At 40.8% G+C, this 20,940-nt stretch overlaps 1 protein-coding gene and 2 long non-coding RNA genes across 5 annotated transcripts in view; all 3 read left to right on the top strand.

The window, feature by feature from the left end:
* The window catches only part of PTPN5 (protein tyrosine phosphatase non-receptor type 5), a 66,686-nt gene extending 59,888 nt beyond the window's left edge, over positions 1 to 6,798 (top strand). For both annotated transcript variants that reach the window (XM_071761667.1, XM_071761668.1), the window contains exons 15-16: positions 1,592 to 1,705; positions 4,958 to 6,798. In XM_071761667.1, coding sequence (XP_071617768.1) covers positions 1,592 to 1,705; positions 4,958 to 5,051 — 208 coding nt within the window. In that variant the 3' untranslated portion in view covers positions 5,052 to 6,798. The remainder of the gene's footprint in view (positions 1 to 1,591; positions 1,706 to 4,957) is intronic.
* Positions 6,799 to 9,595: 2,797 nt separating this feature from the next.
* On the top strand, positions 9,596 to 13,022 carry LOC139804429 (uncharacterized). Its single transcript, XR_011729384.1, has 3 exons — positions 9,596 to 11,059; positions 11,191 to 11,266; positions 12,812 to 13,022. It is a non-coding gene; the product is annotated as an uncharacterized lncRNA (long non-coding RNA).
* Positions 13,023 to 13,072: 50 nt separating this feature from the next.
* The window catches only part of LOC139804424 (uncharacterized), a 26,783-nt gene continuing 18,915 nt past the window's right edge, over positions 13,073 to 20,940 (top strand). For both annotated transcript variants that reach the window (XR_011729381.1, XR_011729380.1), the window contains exons 1-3: positions 13,073 to 13,643; positions 14,003 to 14,060; positions 18,891 to 19,044. This is a non-coding gene — a long non-coding RNA (uncharacterized lncRNA). The remainder of the gene's footprint in view (positions 13,644 to 14,002; positions 14,061 to 18,890; positions 19,045 to 20,940) is intronic.

Raw genomic sequence — 20,940 nt, 5'->3', positions numbered from 1 at the left:
CTTCCATAATTTCAATAAATAAATAAATATAAATAAATAAATAGTTTTTGCCAAATTAACCTTGATATTTTTGTAAGGAATTTTGCCAAGTTTTGCATCTAGGCAAATGGTTGCTATCCAAAAGCCACAGTAAATGGGATATTATCATACAATGGGCATTTTTTTAGAGAGATTCTTGGCATAAGTGGTTGATAGCCCAATGTCATCAAAGATCCACCTGTAAGCTAACATAGAATAATCACTAGTAAAATGTTCATATGGTGCCACATGTCCAGCTTTCCTGCCTGTGTTTTAAAACAGATTTTTGACAAACTGGGGAGAGTTCAGAGATGAACAGTATGGTTTGTAAAATGGTCCCCTTTGCCCTTGGAAATCTATAACTCTTTAAGAGCTCTTTGAAGTAGTATGATAATTACTGCAGGTGAAGATTCTAGTCACCATGTCACTCTTACTTTGCATACTTGTTTGGTCCTCTTGTGTAGTGTCATCCCCATAATATGACAATTTTGGGAGAAATTGGGTAATTTTATTTGAAATATCTGAGAGACATGGTTCCTTTCACATTATTCATAGCGAGTCGGGTTGCTGCCCTCATCACAATTATTTGAAAACCAAGTTGAGTTCTTAGTGAGTTGTATCATCCCCCTCCACTGAATCACCTTGATTATTCTGCAATAGAAAACAATTCTAATGTAACTGTAATGTAACCTGTCTAAACAGTCAAAGAAATATATTATGGTTTTGCAAGCAGCAGCTAACTGCAAACTCCACTGTTGCTTGTACTTCACTTGCCAGTATTTTTGTATTATGACTTCAGTGCAATTTAAATGGGAGCAGGGTTTCTTGCAGTTGTTTCAAATAGTTGTTCCTGAGGATGCTCACTTTAATTATTTAATGCTTAAGAAGGGCTGTCAGCTTTTGCTGCTAGGTTTTTATTAGGTGATAAGAAGAATTCACAGCTTTGATAGCACTGTGCCTTTGAGAATAAAATAATTTCTGATCATTAAGCAAGGACTCAATACAAAGGTATTCAGGAAAGACAAATGCTTAATAGCAAACTTCTTGTATCCTACACTAATTCAGAGAATTACTAGATTGCAGATTTTATCAGCAAATGACACCACACCATACTGCTGTTAGCTCTAATTATTTAAGCAAGGGGTTTGTTTTGGTTTTTTTTACTGTACCTGTGAATGAAAATGGCTTTCAAAGAAGCTGTTAGGATTAAGAATCTCAAAGCAAAAGTTGCCTTCAAAGCAAATCTAATTTAGGAAATCCTGTTTCACTGCTTATTTTCAATGGTTCAGTTAGATACAGAATCAAACAGGACCCAAACTGTCCATTTTCAGCTCTTTAAGTGCAGTGCCCACCCTTTTGCTGTGAGTGGCTCACACCTGAGTGTGTTGTCTCATTGAAGTCAGCATTTACCCCTGGGTATGACTGGATATTCACGTGCACCTCCCTGGCAAAGGTTGGAGCAAGGAAATGAATAGTGGGGATTGATTACTGGATTAATTGTGCTTATTTAATCAGAAAGTTCCAAAGCCATTCTAACATCTCCACTGCCTCTCTCTGCTTTTCCACCCCTCAGTGCAGGCATTGGGAGGACTGGCTGCTTTATTGCAACAAGTGTCTGTTGTAAACAGCTGAAGAGTGAGGGTATAGTTGACATACTACGAACAGCCTGCCAGTTACGATTGGACAGGTAAGAAATCCTCTTGTTTTTCCAGAAAAAAAAGGGGGGGATGGGGGAGGATGACACAGACCTTTCCCTTTACTTAAGGAAAAGCAAATGGGAACAGGGCAGGAACAAAAGCCAAGAAGAGACCTTTTCTGGAAGGAAATCACCCTGTTCTAGGCAGGTCTAACTTGTAATCTCTGCCTAATTTATGAGCAGTAAACCTTAGTGAACAGCCCTAGAACTGAGTTAGGTTTGCAGCTGGCATCAAAATCTCCACAGCTGTGCACAGCTCAATGCAGCAAGAAATAAGCTTCCACCAGCTGAAGAGCTGGCCCCACATCAATACAGAAGCAGAGGTTCAAAGGTCTGCTCCAGGTCTCCAGAGCTCCAGGTCAGCACTTTGGTGCCAGGAGGGAGAAAAGTGGCCTTGCACACTGCTGGAAGGGCCTGGCTGCTTGGGACTTTGTGGGGAGAGGGAGAGTATGCACAGTCTGGAGTGTTTGCAGACAGATGACAGGAGCTGTGAAATTCTCCATAAATTCAATAGTTTCCAGTTAAGCATTTCTTACCACACCACCTTGAGTTTGATTATGAAGTAAACAGATTTGAATTTTGCACCAGAGATGTTATTTTTCCTCTCCCACTGGTTTCAAGTGCCATCAAAACATGTCTCAGTGCTCTCTCTAATGATAATGATAAATGTAGTCGGGGGAAGAGATGTCACGAAAAACATACCAAAGATTTTTCTGAGGAAAAAAAAGAACCTCAACCCCACGCTGAACTTTATTTCAGAAGAGAAATTATGCTCAGTGGGAGGCAGAAAATTAAATCCTTGCTGCCCTGCTGAGGCTCTGATAGACAGGGACCTGCTGAGGCTTGGAGGTTTGGCTATTCCAATGTATTTCAAGCCAGACAAGGGAAGGCTTCTTGAGAAAAAGAAAACCATAATATGAGTAGTGAGTGCTGATTATCCACGGACCAGTGAAATACCTGGCTGGATCTGAAATATCTTGTCTTAGTAACTTGTGTTATGCAGGAAAATAACCATGCAAATGAAGGTTGAAGACACCTTCCTAGGAATGTGCTTGGTACAGGCCAATTAAAAATACTAACTTTGCAGGGAGAGGGGAGCTTGCAGTCATTTGCAGAGACTTCCAGGGTACCGTGGAGGAAAAGGAATCTGCAGGGACTTTTGAAGCTGCTGTGTACCTCTGAGGGGTGGGATGGAATAGGAAAGGGCTGGTTAGATGCTATGGGAGAAAATACTCGAGATAGAAAGCAGTGAAATTTCCATCCTTGCTGCAGAAGAACATGGGTTCTTCAAGGAGTGAAAAATGGAAGAATGAAAGATGGAGCTCATAGTCTCTTGGAAGTCATTCTGCTATCTGGTTATTGTCACTAAACCCCCACAAAAGCAGCATAAGAGGATGAGAGTGTCCTAGCAGCTATAGAAAGGAAGAGGCTTTTTAACCTTGCCCTGTCTGGTGGTTACTGGCTAGAGGAAACAGGGTGATTGAGAAGGAGTCACCATGGACTTAGGTAGGAGGGTAGAATGCAGGACAGAGCAGGCACATAAATAAATGCCCTTCACTGCTTCACAGCCAGTAGAGGGGTTGACATAACCCTGAGAACCATCTTTAAGGTTGCTGTGGAGGTGAAGGGTCAGATCTTTCTTTCCCTTCATTCCCTTTACTGATCCTTTGGAAAAATTCCTGTGCATTGAGCTTTGCCCCAGTGACCAAGAGTTGATCCTAAAATAAACCAGTATGACTAAGGAGAGGAAGTCATCATTCCTACACCCTTCCCACAGTGCTGAGAGACATTTCTGTCCTTCCCCACAATGCAACTCAGATTTGAAGGGTTTCTGTGGCAAATATGGGTGAAAACATAATTTCTCTATTTTGTGCCAAAGTCTGGAGAGCAATTACAGGTCATGGTGCCTCCTCCCAGGGAAAGGAAGGAAGCCACCACATAGGAGGGAACCAGATAAAACAGAAAATTGTTTCCTGTGGTCTGAAACTTCATGACCACCCTGGTGCTTCTGTTGCTACAACTTCAGGGTGCAGTCTCACTATTAATGGAACTGCATGGGCAGTAATTGCCAGATATGAGTAATGTTCCTGTGTGTCATGAACTGACATAAATATATTGCAGTGCTGTGTGCAGCACAGGAAGACTCAGAAACAGATCAACTGTGCACCTATATTAAGTAGAGCAGAAGGGGAGGAGATTCTCAGGTAGGAAAAAGTTTCTTTAGAAATGCAGTTTGTCTCCCACTTTTTCTTGTTCATGGATTCTTACCCCTCCCTGCTTATTGTATATAACATATATAAGTGTTATTTCAAACAGCTGCTTAACAAAATAACTGCAAGAGGCTGAAAGAAGAAGTTGTCTTACCCACTCGTCTATTCCTTACTGGTATGGTTACTGTGTGACCCACAGTTGTTAAACTGGACCCCAGAGGTGTGGGCAGTCACTAAGGAGAGTACTGGCAGTCTGCTGCCTATTTGGCTGACAGGAAGCAGCCAAATTTAATTTCCTTTGGTGGAGATTTCTGAGGGAATGCACCAGGCACATACTCTTCCTCGGAGTGACAGAATCTGGTTACTGCTTGCCACCCGTGGGTTCCCACCCACTTCTCCTTTCCAGCTTCCTCTGGGCACTGCATTCCTGAGATCTGTGCACAGTGCTGGTACAGTTCTTTCATTGAATTTGAGCCACAGAGTTTAATTGTTTTCAGAATGGATTATCAAGAGATCATATTATTCTTGTTGAGGTACTCTTAGCAGAATTTTAAATGCTAGTAAAATCTGCTTAAAATCAAAAACTTTCTCCTTGGTTTTAGCCTTCTATAATCCTGAATTCAGTCCCTAGTGCAGCTGTGAGGTCTTGGATAAAGTACTACCCCTCTTTATTCACCTGGTTCCCATCTGTCCATCTGGAGCTTTTGGGGTGAGGGTTGCTTTTCACAGTGTTTAAACTGGTGCTGTGGTACTATGAATGTAAATGTGACAGTGTTGCCTTACTGGATGAGGACCTCTGCCAAGAAAAATGAAGGTTTTCTGACTCCCTTCTGATCCCTGGTAAGGAGAGACTTTCAAAATGGAGCTCGAGGTCAGACTGCAAGTTGGTTGCAATCTATAGGCACTTCTCAAGCTTTGGAATTGACTTTCTCTGTGCAACACCAGCTTCATGTTATCTATGTCGTTTCCTCATATTTTATTTGCATATAATAAGGCTGCTCTTTCCCTCTTCTTTATTTCTTTCCTTTTTTAGGGGAGGAATGATCCAGACCTGTGAACAGTATCAATTTGTCCATCATGTCATGAGCTTGTATGGAAAACAGCTTTCTAGAGCAGCAGAAGAATAAGTGTTCATGATATTCCTCAAGGCTAAAACCAAGTGAACTTTTGGACTGCATTCAGATATATTTCAGATCTGATGACACACATGGTAACCTGGCTGTTTTAGCTGGAAAAAGAGATCTATTACTTTCCTTTGATATTGCTTTTATGCTCTTGTTTGCATTGACATTTAAGAGCTGAGGTATGCCTTGTCTTTAACATATGTGACAGGACATTATCTTCACCAAAAAAGGCTTATTTATACTGTAAATAAGGATAGTAGCTTCATTTGTTACAAAAGCAGGAAAAAAATCTGAAAAAAATCCAGTCTTCAGTTTGCTATTTTTAAAAAATCATTGCTAATATATCCAAATACAGTGTTAAACTTTTTGAATTGTCATGCTGAAATGTGCCGTATGTTGAACTCAGCTTGAAAGTAACTTTTTGCCTATTTCTGATTGTTTTTACATATAAAATTACCGAATACTGTGTATATCGTAAACCTTCAGAGCCTCTGCATTGAAAGATTCAAGTAGATTCACAATGAAATTGTTTCTCACATCATGTTTGCTTGTTCATTTTTTCTAAAGCAGTCCACCAGTCGTGTTATCAGAACTAAGGGACAAGAAATATTTCAATGATGTGAGTGAAATTTTAACCTCCAATTCTTACCAGCAATGTACCCTGTATCGTGACAGCCAGGTGAATTTGAGGTTAATAGTAGCAGTTAATCTGGACATAAATGCTTTACCTTTTCTCTGTCAATATTTCAGCATCTCAGTCTGCCACCAGATTGACTTTTGCAAACTGTTCCTCTTTTTACATAGTCAGACCACAACCCAAATTCAACTTCCACTGAAATTTGAGGTTGGAAATCAGGTGAGGCATTTGGTGAGTTGAATTCATCTTTATTAAGAAATTAATAATAAAATTATTTGTATTGTATGAATTTGAACTTGTTTCAAAGTCTTGAGGGTGTCAGAGTGCCCAATGTTCTTTAAAATCAATGCAAATCCTATAGGCAGCTTTAAAAAAAAAATCAGTCTGAACATATTGGCTGTTTTTTGATGTATTTGCCCTCAAAACAAATTTAAACAATCATTGTCCCCTAATCACTAGTCCAGGTAGCAGTGTTTCCTCTTCAGTAACACAAACTACTGCTCATGCTTTTCTTTTTAGACCTCAGCCAGGCTGTGAAGACTGTAGTTTGTGTTTAATGCTTACAGGTAAGCATATGTTTAAGTGCTATATTGAGTGGACCCTTAACATGAAAAATGAGTGTTTTGTGAATAGAAGTTGTAATGGTCTACTAAAAATATTTTTGCTTCTCTTTATTTGTAACAATAACCAAACTTTTATTAGTGCAGAAGATTCTGAGAATATACTGTACTTCCTGATGAGGAGAAGGTAAAGCAGCTCTCAGAACAATAAGGGCTGGTCCTGCTCCCACTGAGGCTTTGCTATTGATGTCAGTAGGTGCAGGGTGTAGGGCCTGAAATGTTATGCCTACAACTTCATCACTGTGGGGAAAGTTTCCCAGTATTTCAGTACACATCCTTTGTGTTTATTCTGGATCCCTGAACCTGTAAAAATCCTATCAGCAGGGTTTGCATGAATGTGTTGCAAATTGTGTTATCTTTAAACAACTTGATTTTATTGCTGTATTTAAAATATTTCCTTCAGCGAAAAGCTAGCAGGAAGAACTGGCATTATTTTTAAAAGTACTGGTGGTAGTCATTAAATAGAGCAATAAACTTAAGCTTTTGAGCATAACATGACTGTTAGTTTTATGTAAACCTTGCTAGCTCTATTCTTCCCATTGCTACTGATTCTTTTGAGGGGGTGACACCATTCCACCTAAGCACTCCTTAGAAATAACAAAAGCACCACTGATGTTCTGAGTAACATTATAAGTGGAAATCCCAATAAATGATGTTCTCAGCTGTTCCTGTCAGTGTCACAGCTGACTCAGTGAATAGAAGTACTTGTTCTGTCATCAGCTTAGTGTGCATCTGCTAAAGAATAATTAATGATGATTGAGAGGAGTGGGCACATAGGAGTGAAGTTCAATGTGTAAGTTGCCTCCTCTACAAGAGGGTAATTGCTGTATGGCAAACAAGGTGTAATGGGCTCTGAGATACTGACAGACAGCTGGTAGTGCTTCTCTGACTTGAGTAGAAGCAAACAATTTATACTGGGGAAGGAAATCTACCTTGCTGCCCAGTCCATTCTACATATGTGGAATGTCTTGAGGGAGTGATCACTGACAAAATCAGGCTGCTTTGCATCAATAGTACAAAGCAAATGCCAGGGACATGCCACTTGGTCAGGATCAAAACATTCAAATGCCTCTTGGAGCATATAACAGATTTGGAGCTAATCCTCCTCTTTACTCTCCAGCCTTACTGCAATTGATACATTTCTCTGACTCTTTTTGCTCTCTTTTTTTTTTTTTTTTTAAGTAGAATTTGAGTCTGAAGGACCTTATATCAGCTGTTCTGATCTCTTGTGACAGCACAGTAGTCTTAACAAGTGCTTAGGATTAGCAGAATTGAGCTCTGGCCATGCGGAAGAACTTGAGATCAGTTAGATTCAGAGATCTCTGTACTCTAAAATTGTGAAGTGATTTTCTAAAAAGCTGGTACCTGTTTGAGTAACTGAATGAACTTGCTGGACTTGGAAATGGTGGAAACTGCTGCCAGTATAACTTCAAAATAAACAAAGCCAAGGCATGGTTGTTCTACTGAGGTGTGAAAGGAACACCCAGGACTGGCTGAAACAACAAAACAGCATTTGCTGTTCAATTGTTTGAAACCTAGACCCTTATATTTTAACATGAAAATGATTGACATATTGTTTAATAGTCTGTCTTTGATCAAAGTTTTGAAATGGTGTAAGAACCAATTATAAGAAAACCTGGGATTGGGAAGGTAATGATTATTTTTAAATAAAAGGTGTCCTTTTGTCCTACACAACTTTTATTCCTTTTGCCCTAATACTTTAAGTTTTATTGTCCTGTTATTCCAAGACTGAGAAACTGCTGAAGCCAATGTAAGAGATGTAACAACACAGCCCACAAGAGGCCAGTATGTATTTAAATTTTGGAACACTATATTTGTCCAGTGGAAAAGGACCCAGGCATCTTCCTGCAACAATCTACAGCACTTCATGTGAGCCAAGGTACACAGAAGGGTCAGTAATGGTCTTGAAAGCTCCTGTCTCTTTAGTAGGAATGATCAAGACCTCAGTAGCTGGGGAAAAAAAATATTCATAATATTCATAAACATATATTCTCAAGAATGTTCTCATACTTTGTATTCTGTGGCTGTGGGCAGGCAGGTGGAAATCAGCCCTGTGAGATCAATAGCTTCAGTCTTCTATTTGCTTTGCTTTTTCTTTCCTTCTCAAGAAAGGAACTTTGTGAAGTACCACTCTGAAGTGTAACTCCTTGAAACACTTAAAACCATGAGTAGAAAAGCTGTGACAAGCTGAAGAGAGTACAATGACAGCTTCCAGCCCTCTCTACTGTATGTGATGAAATTAGGAGAGCTGGGGAGGTCTTTCATTATGGAAAAGTGCAATGAAACAGTTGAAGTGAATAAAGCAGAATAATCCAAATATGGCAGTAGAGTTTCTGTTGATTTTCCTGGTATAAAAATGACACCTTTTGCTATTAACCACCAAAAAATATCTCAGTACCAGTGAGGCATTTGCATGGAGCTGTTAAAAATGAGTTTTTAAGGCCAGCTCTTTACTGCTTAGGATGTTTGGGGAAAAAAAAACTTTGTTACTTGAACTGAAGAACTAGTTCTTTTAAAAAAAACCTAAATGGGTTCATTCTTACAGGAAAATGCAGATTTTTGTAGCCTCTTGAAATGCACAATTTAAAGGAGGAGGATTTGTCTTAAACTCTGGGCATTTGTCTAAACATAGGGCAGGAGCTTAGTCCTAAATGGGCCTTTAGATACATCCAGTTTTGATACCTTCCTTGAATGACATCTAACATCAAAGCACCTTGCAGCACCCTTGTGCATCAAGACATCCTAATTTTCTCATTGTGTAGGTGACAAGACAGATACAGAGAGCAAATTACTTGCCCAAATTCTGCAGAAGGACTGGAAAGAAACAAGGAATTAATCAGCAGTCTCCTGTTTCCTCTCCCAAGGGTCTGACTGGGGCAATTCTCTGTGTAACTGTGTCAGGGCTTCTTCTTGAATTCACCTTTTCCCACTCCTGATAAACAAATCCCTCAAACAGTACCTCTGTATTCTGCTTTTTCCCCCACCAAAGATGTTGTTTCTAGGGAGGCTTCTGCCACATTAGTGTCTTCAGTGTGATGACTCCTTTGAGATCCTTGCTGGAGAAAGCATTCCTGATTTTGTGGAAAAAACCTGGTCCACTGGAAACATCCAAGGGTGAGTAACACCAATTTCTGGTCAAAGACAGCTCTGACTGCATTTTCTGGTGCTCTTAGGTATATTCATACAAGTAAATATGGTCCATTATCTTCTATGGCTGGAATACTGGTAAGCCAGGGTCAAAGTACTGGTAAGTCAGGATCATACTGCAGTTACTGATGTCCATCCTCACTGCTTTTAGAAATTTGTCATGGATCAGTCAAAATCAGTGGAAAATCTGTTGTTCATTTTAGCTGCTGGAAACCTCTCCTTACTGATTTCAATACAATTCTTGTTTATGCAAAGCTCATGATCAAATTACTTGGCTGGGGCTAGAAGAATGTGACCTTAAATGCATAAGTAAATAAGCTTTTCCAACATGTGTAATCTCTCCCATATGACAAATCTGTGACTGTCTGAAGTGACAGAAAGATCATATGAGTCTTTATTATATATCACACAAAAATTCACAAATCATTCCTGGCAGTGTGCAGAGCACTGCTAATGAACAAATTTTATTCCCAGAGCTGTGTCTGTGATGGATATAAAGTTGTAGTAAGTACAGCATGTGAAGTAAAGCAAGGTTAATATAATCTCCATAAAGCAGACAGGAAAAGAAACCATGCATTGAAAATAAATCCAAATAGAGAAAATAGATAACAGGCTCCTGTTCCATTTATTCATTCATTAATTCCAATGCTTCCTCCTGAATTTTAGGAGACAAAGCAATATTCTGAGCTAAAGTTAAAAGTAAACCAAAACATAATGCAACATGGAAAAGTGAGTGGGTACCAGTAGAAGGATCCAGAATTCTTTTTACAGTATTTTTAAGAAGTATGTGCTAAGGTAACACACATCTTTTTTTTAATTTTCTTGCCATTACTTTGCTATTTCCTCAGTAAAAAAAAGAAACTTAAGCACTATAATATTTCTCAGCTGCAACAAAAATGTCCCTATTTGCAGCCTGCTCTCAAATACTGCTGTGTTTCCAGTCAACAGAAGAGCATCATAGCAGGCACCGTTCTTTTTGCTGCTTAGTTTTGTGTTTAGCATAGTGAGACCCTAGTGCCTCTTGTGTGCCATTCAGGCAAAACTATCCCTAAATCTTAATAATTTGTAATATTCAAGGCAGATGTCCCAGTTCAGCCCTGCTTAATCTGTGATGTCCCATGACTGCAAAAATCCTGCCCTTCTGTTCTTTTATTTACTTGCCTTGCTCTGTCCCTTTCTCTCCTCTCTTCTTAATTCTTAGTTTGCTCTAATTCACCTCTCCTCTCAGGCAGTCCTTCATTTACAAGTCTGCCAGCCAGGACAGGTCAAACTCTTTTTCTTTTCCTACAGAGTCTGAAGCCCAGCAACTTCCATTCACCCTCCTCTGGTCTCTGAATTGCTTATGCAGGTCAGGGGTGATACTTTCAATGCAGAGTACCAGAGAAAAAGGATGTCTCTGAGAAGAAAGGTGGCTTCTTTTTGCTGCCTTTGGCCAAGAATGGACCTGATCCAAAGTACATCACTGTCAGTGGAAAGACTTCATTCTGTTTCAAGGGCTTTGGAAAGGCTGAGGGATTTTCACAGAGGAGGGAGCATTGGATTTGGCCTCAAAATTTCTGCTCTCAGAGATTCTGGATTTTCAACAGGTCAGTTCTGTCAATGATTAAAAAAACCAAACTGATTTAAACACAAAAAGGAACTCACTAATACAGTTGCCATATTCACTCCCCACTGCCTCTACATTTACTTATTGCTTTCTCTGTTTTTTTCTTTCCAGCCCAGACACTTCTCCCGAGATGATGCAGATAACTCCAAGTGTGCTGTCTACACAGAATCCTTGATCATGACCAGGGGTGAGCCCTAGAGGTCTGGCTCAATTACTTATTAGCTCACTTACTAAAAACTCAGCTTGGAAAAATGTTTAATTAGACAAAATGGACACTTTGCAGGGCAGATTTGCTGCAAAGTAGTGTGGGGTAGAGCAGGATGAAAGGATCTATCCTCTCCTGTGTGTCTTGCCTTCTGTATCCACTGCACAAAAAGACAGATTTTCAAAGGTACAAGAATTGTGCTTACTATGGAGAAGAGCTTTTGTTTTCCATTTATTCCCTGAAAAAAAAATTATATTAAGCATATAGGTATGAAATATGCTCTTTGCATCACCAATGGGAATGGGAGAGACCTTCTTGTGGCTGCTGAGACACAGTTAATGCTGAGAGTGGTAGGTAATACTTGTTCTCACATACATGAGGTTCTGTGTACAATGTCAACATCCACAGATAAAAATCTGAGTGTCAAAACTGGTGGGCTAAACTGTGTTCTATGGTTTTTTCTTTCGTGTCTTTGCAACATTGACAACAAATTCTGTTGTCTTTTTAGGCTCAAACAGAAATCTAATGTTGCACAACTCATAAATCAATCCACAATTACCAGAGCACCCATGTGAAAACACATTTTACGAGATAGCAGCTTTCAGTTTGAAGTCTAGTTATTAAACATAATAAGCCAAATTCTCCACTGATGTCAGTCTGGCAGGGGTGTGAGTCACTACTGAATTTGGACCAGGCTTAGTGGAAAAGATGGGAATGTTAAAATGCACATTGGCACTGACCTTTTAGTGAAAATGAACTTTGCTCAAGCAGTGTTGCAGGATTTTGGACTGAGTGGGTGGGTCTGTGCATAATGACAGTTATCTTTTTTCATCTTTATGTGTTTCCTGAGGCTAAAGGTGTGCCTGCTGTTTGAAAGAAAACCAACCCCATTATATACAGCAAACCTGCTTTAAATTGATGCTAAGTAAAAGTGATGCTGCCCACCTGCAGCATCCTTTATTGCAGTAGGTCCATCTCTCCCAGATAAACTTTGCTATAAGTACCATTCTTTAAGTATCATACTTACCTTTTTGATAAAGCTTTTAGCAGGGCTTGGGTGCAGGCTATTATGTAGTGTGGTAGATTACCTACCTTAAAACAAATAATAATCCTGTGCTCAGCTCTGCAGCACTCTTGACAGATAATGCAGGAAGATGTAGTCCTCCTTCAGCTTGCCAGATGGCTCCAGGTATGCTTTTAGATGTCATCTGCAGTTGCATGAAGCCATTTACTTTATGGTGACCTACAGTAAAGGATAGAAGAAAAGAAAGCTAAGGCAAAAGAACTGAAAAGAAAAGCAGTGTGTCTGCTGGTAATCAGTTTTGTAGGATTACATGCAACTTTTAGTGAACATTATCAACTGTAGGTAGTTTAATTTCCACTGAAGCTGATGGAATGAATTGATCTTTCTGCTCCCACTCTAGAAAGGAATTACTTCACTGAAGTCTAGCTATTTAGTGTAGGAAATCTGAGATCAGGGACTGAGTATAAAAGAATAAATATTTGTCTTTTTTGGTATTTTACCAGATGAGCCCCTAACTCCTGTCCAAACTGAAACCACAGAAAATGACTGAAAGACAGAGAGCAGTATTTGAAATCTGCCTGACAAAGAAATAGCAAAACTTCACCTAAAAGTTCAATGGGAAAGAGTTGATGCAAGATCATAAGTATGAAATCAGCATGTGTGATGATGGACTGGCTGACACTGAAAATTGAGGGTGCTCTGTCCAGTGGCTTTTAAGGAGTTGAGACTGAAGATCCAGTGTAGAACACTCCACTCTTCACTAATCAGAAGTAACGCAAAGGAAGATTCTTTGGGCAGTGGGTTGATCAAATGCAAGGTAGCAGGTTTGAGCTGCAAAATCCATAAAACTCACAGTGGCCCAGAGCTTGGGCTGAAAAAATGGAATCTGCAGTCTCCTAAAGCTGGTCTGTGGATGGGCAAGCAGAGGGGCATCAAGACCTCATTTCATCAAGCCCACACTGGAAGTAAAGCCCCAGCCCTGGAATCTCTTCTGCACATGAACCTATATTATATCCCACATGTTTTTATTTCTAAGGTTCTTGCTTGTATTTGCCACTTTTTCTTGCCAACCCCTATCCCAATGCTCCCAATTCAGTTTGTCAGTGATCTCAGGAACACCCAAGTGAAGAAGGGAAAATGCTGCATGGAGCATGTGCTGCAGATGTCACCCTGAAGAAGATGTGGAATGGATGAGTGATTGAGCAGCCTCCTCAGGACCTCATGAAGCATGAAGGGAAGAGAGCAGAGTTTGTCACTGCTGAGCTGAGCTGAGTGGCTGAGGAGCCTGCAGTGACCCTACAGAGCATCCCAGCAGTGCCAGTGCAGCTGTGGCAGGTGAGTGTGGATGGCTCAAGGGGGCAAGAGGAGGAGCAGTGGTGGTCAATGCACTGTTCTTCAGTGAACTCTGCAGAGCAGTAGAGCTGTTTTGCTCTAGAAGCTGGGAAGCTGATGGGAGATAACACTGCTCTGCAGTCTGTTATGGTGTAACATGGGGTAAGTCCTCAGTCTAGGCCCCTTCTTGGTAGCATGCACATAATTAAGGACTTCCCTTTGCTGTATAAAACAGTAGAAATGTAAAGCAGCAAATATTCTAAGTCCTTTCACATGTCACCTAAACCATCCTAGTGAAGTATACCATGGTTTTTATTTTAATCAGGGTTATCCTACTGAATTGTTATCCTGATTCTTTGAAGTGACATGTGGGACACTGGACTGCAGTCTGCTGAGGACCAACAGTGCAACATGAAGCTGGTAAATGTTTAATATCACATTTGCTTTGTGAATTAATTTTGCAGCAGCATTATTGGTGGTGTAAACTTAAGTCTATGATCTTTATACAAAGACACAAGTCTGTTAAGAGCAGAAAAAAAGTTGGAAATCTTAGCTTCATGCTCTCAGCATAGACTGGTGAAGAATTTCAAAGATAGGGTGTAGATTTTAGTGGCTGTTAGTATTTGAGATTACTTCTGTTAGATGTGGGCAGACTTTCAACTGTGGTCAGGTGTCTTCCATGAAAAGTACAGCATTTCAAGACCATTTTGAAGTTAAATATGAAGAAGGAGGATAACCTTATCCTTCCCAGGTGTGAAGGTGTGTACCCTTTACAGGTTCAGGAACACTGAAGATTGAGTTGGTAAGATACTGTGAAGAAAACTTCAGGGGCCAAAAGCTGCTCAGCTGTGCCCTCTGTGGGCCATGGCCAAGGTGACCTGAAGGGACAGTGTGGGGCAGGGCCCTTCTCACCACTCCCCTGGGACAGAAGCCACTTCTGTGGCACAGGTAACCTGGAAAGCCCCAGCTGAGCTCCCTCTGACACCTGCACACACTGGAACTGGAGGCTGGTGCCTTAGTTACAGATTAATCTTCCCTCATGTGAAGTTCAGGTTCACATATAAATATTATGTAGGCAATAGAGAAAGTGTTCAGCTGGTGTGACAGCTTCCCTGGACCAGCTGAGTGTCTGCAGCACTGCCAAGAGGTTGTGTTCTGCTTTAGCTTTTGGGTTCCTATAGCTCCACTACACCCATAAAGAAGAGGAAAAACCACCTAGGAACAGCCTTTCTCCATCCCCCTTTCTTCCCATAACATCCAATCCACTAAACCACTTATGTCTTGAGGGTCTGTCCATTTTTTTGAGGCCTCTTTGCCATTAAATACCCTCTTGGTGTTTGAGGTGCTTGGTCAAGCATCATTCTGCAGTTTTTCTCTTCACATGCTTTTATAGGGATTTTTTCCAGAGGTATTTGCAACAATGAAGAGTATGTGTGTCATGTTCATGCTTTAATTTGGGAATCCTGCTGAGCTCTGTTTTGTCCTCAGTGATGCAAAGGTGGAGGGAATATGTGTCAGTGATGGCAAATGGGTAAAATGCCCATGGTATTGTCAGCATAATGAAAGGTTTCAAAACTCTACTGTGAAGTTTCCTCCAAAGAGAAAAGTCTAAAAGTCCAAAGTTTACTGTGGGACTTGGCCTGGTTTTGATAAAGGCCTTTTGTCTAATAAAAAATGGATGGACAGATCCAACAAGAAGGGGAGTAATCTTTCACAGTCTACTATAGCTTCAGACTTACTAAATTTTGGCTTTGAATCTTGGCTTTTTCAAAACTTTGCTTCCCAGTCTCCTGGAAAGATGCTTTCACATTTGCTGACCCATTTTCTCAGCCTGCAGACTCTCATTTTTTCCCACAAGGCTGTCTTCTCACCACCCACCAGTCTCTAATTTTCAGAATAATCTCTAAATGTATCCTTTGCATGCCAGTGCACAGCCTTCCCTATGTGCCATGTGCCTCATTTATGCAGAGGCACAGATGAACTGTGCACATGGCACTGAATTAATTTTGACCATAAAACACAGAGCATTTTACCAGAACAGGAGGTAGAAATCCTGACCCCTTAGTCAGCTTAGAGCAGGGGATTTTTGTGATCAGAGGATTCAGGGTTGGAGAAGATGTTTGTCACAACGTGGGTTGTTTCCTGCCTCAACCTTCTTGTCAGATTATGGATGTGAAAAGGGTGTGGGTAGAGAAGCAGAGAGCCATCCACAAACTCATCACTGACAGAGAGGGAGAGGAGCATGACTGGAGGGACAGGTTCAGGGCCAAGGGGGCAGAGGGTGGAGCAGCACTTGCCACGGGAGGCAGCTACCTCATCTCCTTCTGCTCTCCACACAGACACTTGGAGGATCAGTGCTACACCAGCTCTCCTCACCTGGGCCTGCACTCACCTGTGTGCATGGGCAAAACCTCTTTCTGCTTGTTTCCCAGGGGGAGAAAACTGAACAGTCATGCTGGCTGATTTTAAGTGACTAAACACAGGTTTCTCTGTTTACAAATCAATGATCAAGAATTTTGGCCTGAGTCTTTACTTTCAAACACTATTGTTATGAGCAACAAGAAAAACACCTTTTCTGAAACTGTGGCTAGAAATCTGTAACTGTGTGTATGTATTACTCAGCTCTTGGCAGCCAGATGGCAGCAGATGGACTCCCAGACCCATCTGCAGCACAAAAAGATGGCTCTGCTGAATCAAGGTGATCAATACCACTGCACAGACACTGGGACAAAGAGAGCAGAAAGGATGCTGTGGCTGTAGCACCAAATATTTCTCATACCTGTGTTGCTGTAAGAGCCAATCCACAGCAAAGCTTTGGTATTGGAAGGGTTGGTTTGCCTGCATTGAAAAGTATTTTTTAATGCCTTTTTATGACTTTCAGCAGAAGACTGTAATTTCTAAACATACACATCTTGTGACAAAATAGAAGGAAAACCACCAAGTATGTTTAAGAACGTGGTTAGTTTCACTTATTGTGTGCAGGACATCTTAACATTTTCCCATATTACTCTGTAACAAGTGAATCATGGAGTGGGTTGGGTTGGAAGAGAGCTTGAAGATCATCTAGTTCCAACTCCCCTGCATGGGGGGCAGGGGCTCCTATTACTGGACCTGGTTGCTCAAAGCCCCATCCAACCCATTCTTGAACGTTTCCAGGGATGGAATGAGGGAAGTGCTTTCTTTGCAAGATGTGCCTGACGTTGATTCTATTCTATTTACCATGAACAGTACAAAGCTCTTCTACTTCTGCCTTGCAAAACTTAGAATCTGCCTGGAATCAAGCCTCCAGACCCTAGGGAAGTGAGGAGCTTTGGGGCTTGCTATTTCCCAGAGGTTCTTCTTTTTCCACTGAGCTGAAAAGCTAAAGGAGGTCAGCCAGTGCAAGAAACAGAACTAAATTCACTGAATCAAAACACACTGAAGATGTTGAGTGTCCCCAAAGAGTTTCACAAAATAAATACAGGATTCTTGTATTAAAAACATGAAGGGGTGCATGAAGGGTCCAGCTTTGGGTCCTCTTTTCTGGGAACTTGCAGACACAAGACATTAAGCTGTATTTTCAGCAGCAGCTTTCTGATGTCTTCTGCTCTCCATATTCTCCTGTCCTTAAAGAATCTGTCCTCAAGCTCTTTGCTGCACACATCATCACTGCAAAGTCCTACAGCAAGCATCAAGGTGGCTTTCAAGGCAAACCAATGCCCAAAGTCACAGGTTCAGAGATGGTATTGAGGTGTCAGGAGGATAAAGTGGTGCTGGAGAAAGCCAATGTCTGCATTCACCATCAACACCTTGCAGTGAAGACAGTGGAGCCATTAGATCTGCAAGATCTAACTGGAAGATAACTGTGTCTGGCTACTGACAGTCCTTACCTCAGCCTTGTTAGTATGTCCTAAATTCATCATTTTATAGCAGAACAATCACTGGTAGGTATGTTGGGTTACAGACACTTTCTTTTTAGAAATCTTGCAGGGAGGCAGACTCAGAGTTGTCAAATCCGGTGATTCAAGAGGTTTAGTTTTGCTGTAATCTACACTGATTTACACCATGACAGGTGTAAATAGATAATAGCCTTCCACATCACTCTGGTCAGTTGCTCACACTGCAGACAAACTAACAACCCCCCAGGGGAAAGCAGAGTTCCTGTAAAACATGAGGAAAATGTAAAATGAGCTGGAAAGCACTCAGAAGCAATGGGGGGAAAGCAGGTGACTCCTTTTGTTGTCAAGGAGGATGGGCTGGAGGTGTTCAAAGTAGGGGTGGTGAAGAGCAACTGCACAATTGCTACAGAGAAAGTGGAAGAAGGAAAGCTTACTCATTCAGAATACAGGTGCAGGGCCTCATCAAGCCCCTGGAAAAAGAAGAAATTTTTGCTGAAGAACCTCTTCCTCTTTGCCAGCCCCCAAAAGAACACTGTCACTTGTCCTTCAGGGGACAAATTACAAGGACCAAGCTTAGAAGCTGCTTTGTGGTTAGACTGACAGCCAGGATCAAACAAATACCCAGGTCCTTTCACTGCAAGTGTTTGTGGACTCAGAACCCCCTCAGCACAGCCCCAAGAGAGGACTGACTAATGTGCTGTTCCAGCAGCACTTACGGAAGCTTGATAGGGTACAGCAGCAATGAAAAGTGGCTTTCTCTGGGAAAATATTGTGGGGGAGGAGGGAAGATCATTTCAAAGGGAATGCTTAAAAACATTTTGTTCTGCAGCCAGGAAAAAAAAAAATGTCAGCCAAAAGTAGCTTAGTGAGAAAACACTGCTGAGCTATCTTCTGGGAGCTGAGGTACAGGTACCTCTTGTTACCATTTTCTCTCTGTGGACTGGGATCCCCAGTGGAAGAGGATTTGCCATTTCCTTTCCCCAAGACCAGAATGTATCACAGAAGATACAGGACAAGTTTGGCCTATTGAAACATTTTGGTTAGAAAATTGCCAAAATGAAGTAATATGTACCAGTTCTCACCTAAAACTTTGCATTTTTGTCCAAATTTTCTGTGGATTAGGGAAGGAATTTCTGAGCTGCTCCATAATGCATTGCAGAAAGAGCTCATTTTCAGAGTAAGTGCAAGAATGAAAATGTTTCAACAGTTGAAGTGACAAAGGGAAGTAGATGGCAAAGAAAGAGTCCTTAGAAAAAGGCTGTGACCACGAGTAAACCTTAACATATCAGTTACCCTATTTATAACACAGACACACAATTTGGAGTCAATAAATTGTGATAGCCCTGTGTTAATTGAATTTTCTTCTGTGTAGGGTCTCTGAGACAGGTGTCTCAGCCAGAATTTGTAGATACCAGGAAAGAAGATGTAACCATCACCTGGCACTTCCCAGTCCAAGGCTACAACACAGAAAAAAAAGGAAGAAAGGCAGCAGTCTTTGTGTCCAGCCACCAAGGAGCCCATCTGAGGTCAGACCAATATTATTATATTTTATATAAGCAGAAGGGGAGTTAGATAAGATTTGAATGCAAAGCTGAGACAAGGAAAATGTCACCCTGGCATCTAGCAAGACACATTTTGATATAGGCTGTCCAAAGGGAGATTTTCAGCAACAACGAGGGCAGAACACTCAGCACCCTGAAAGTCACACCTATGGATTTGGGTGCTGAATTTCAAGTATCTATAATTACCTTTCTCCCTACCTAAATCTGAGTGTTTTTCCCTGACTTAGACTGGGATTGAGTTAAACAAGTGACTGACTTTGTTGTATCCATCAGACAGCAACCATATGATCTGTGCTTAGCACAGCTTGTGTAACACATGGGAGTGTTCCTATCAGCAGCAGCATCTGACTAACAAGACTTTTGCTTTTCTTTTTCTGTTAATATTTTGGTTGTTTCTTGGATTCTTTCCTCTCATTCAAAATGCTGGATTTTCACATTAATTAAGTTACAATCAATCACACTATCCAAAAATACCCTCCTTAAAGCACCATTATTACCCATGGCAAATAATGGAAATACTTTTTGAAGCCATTTTTTCAATTACTGAGGCTTTTTACAAAATTAAATGGAGGTATAACCTTGCTTGAAGGCCAGACTGTAAAGGGCTTGGTCGCTCTGTCAAGTTCAATAAATCGTGGGCAATCTCACTGAAGTCAGTGGAGCAAGATATGAAGGTATTTTTCCCCAGCATGTATGATTATACCAAGCTATAGACCATAATCTAGTGGAAAGCAAATTATATGTTTTTCCTCATTATATGCATGACAATTCCATCTCCTCCTCAAAGAGAGAAATATGAAAATACAGCAGACCACTGAAGTAAAGGTTAGACCTAGTTAAGGGGTTGCCTGAACCCCTCAAATTTATATTGTTCTTGGGCAGTTTGTGAGCTGAAATTTCTTCTTGTTTTATCTCAGTCCAAAAGCAGATTAAAAAAAAATCAGTGGCCACTTGGGAACATTGATGAGTGATGAGAGAGTTGTGCAAATGGATGTGTGTCTCTAGGTACCAGACTGCAAGTGGATGGTTTTCTGGAGGATCCAGAATGACTTCTGGGTTAGCTGTGACCTGTGCAGGCCCTGGACTTCTCACCCTGTCCTCAGCCTCTTGCTGAATGCTTCCTTCACTGATTTGTGTCTTTACATGTTTTCCTCAACACGTGTATGATGGTTGGATCTATGCATTTATGCCTGAAGTCTGAGGGAATGTGGCAAATTCCAGCCTGGCACAATGTGATGGGCTACATTGTGTTTACAGCTTAACCAAAGACAGCCTAAATATACTGATTGCTGTGAGTGTAGTTCTATTTTAAGTGCCTGAAAGTGTGCTGCTATTCACTCTGAAATGTGTAACTATTCAGATAAGGGCACAATTAGAGATTCCCACTCGGGGGAAATTGAGTATATGCAAACAGCAGAGATCAACATGAGAAAAGTGCCCTAAGGTGTAGATACCTTTAGTGCTTAATGTTCATGTTTAAGTTGCCAAAGGTCCTAAAGTATGATAATGGAAAGAATTTTTCATACATCTTGCTATGCTCCTTTCACCATTCCCCCATCACCCCTTTTGAAAGTAGATAAAATTCATGCAGACTTGATGGAAGTTGCTTGCATTCTTTTAATTTAATACTGGATTTTTAGTACTAACTAATCAGTGCCTAGCTCTGGACTGATCAAAATCACAGACAAACCCCAAAGGATTACAGCAGCCTGAGAAATGCTGAAATGGGCAGATTTTACTTTGTACCAGTTTTAGAGAATTCTTACTCTACATGACTATATAATTAAAGCCCTTCAAAAAAAAAGGCTGTAAGTGACCCTCATAAATATCTTAAACTATCAATGGAATCTTATAATAGAT

Source organism: Heliangelus exortis, chromosome 18 (genome assembly GCF_036169615.1).
Source record: "Heliangelus exortis chromosome 18, bHelExo1.hap1, whole genome shotgun sequence".
In the NCBI taxonomy this organism is placed as follows: domain Eukaryota; kingdom Metazoa; phylum Chordata; class Aves; order Apodiformes; family Trochilidae; genus Heliangelus; species Heliangelus exortis.
This window is presented reverse-complemented; position numbering and strand designations above follow the sequence as displayed.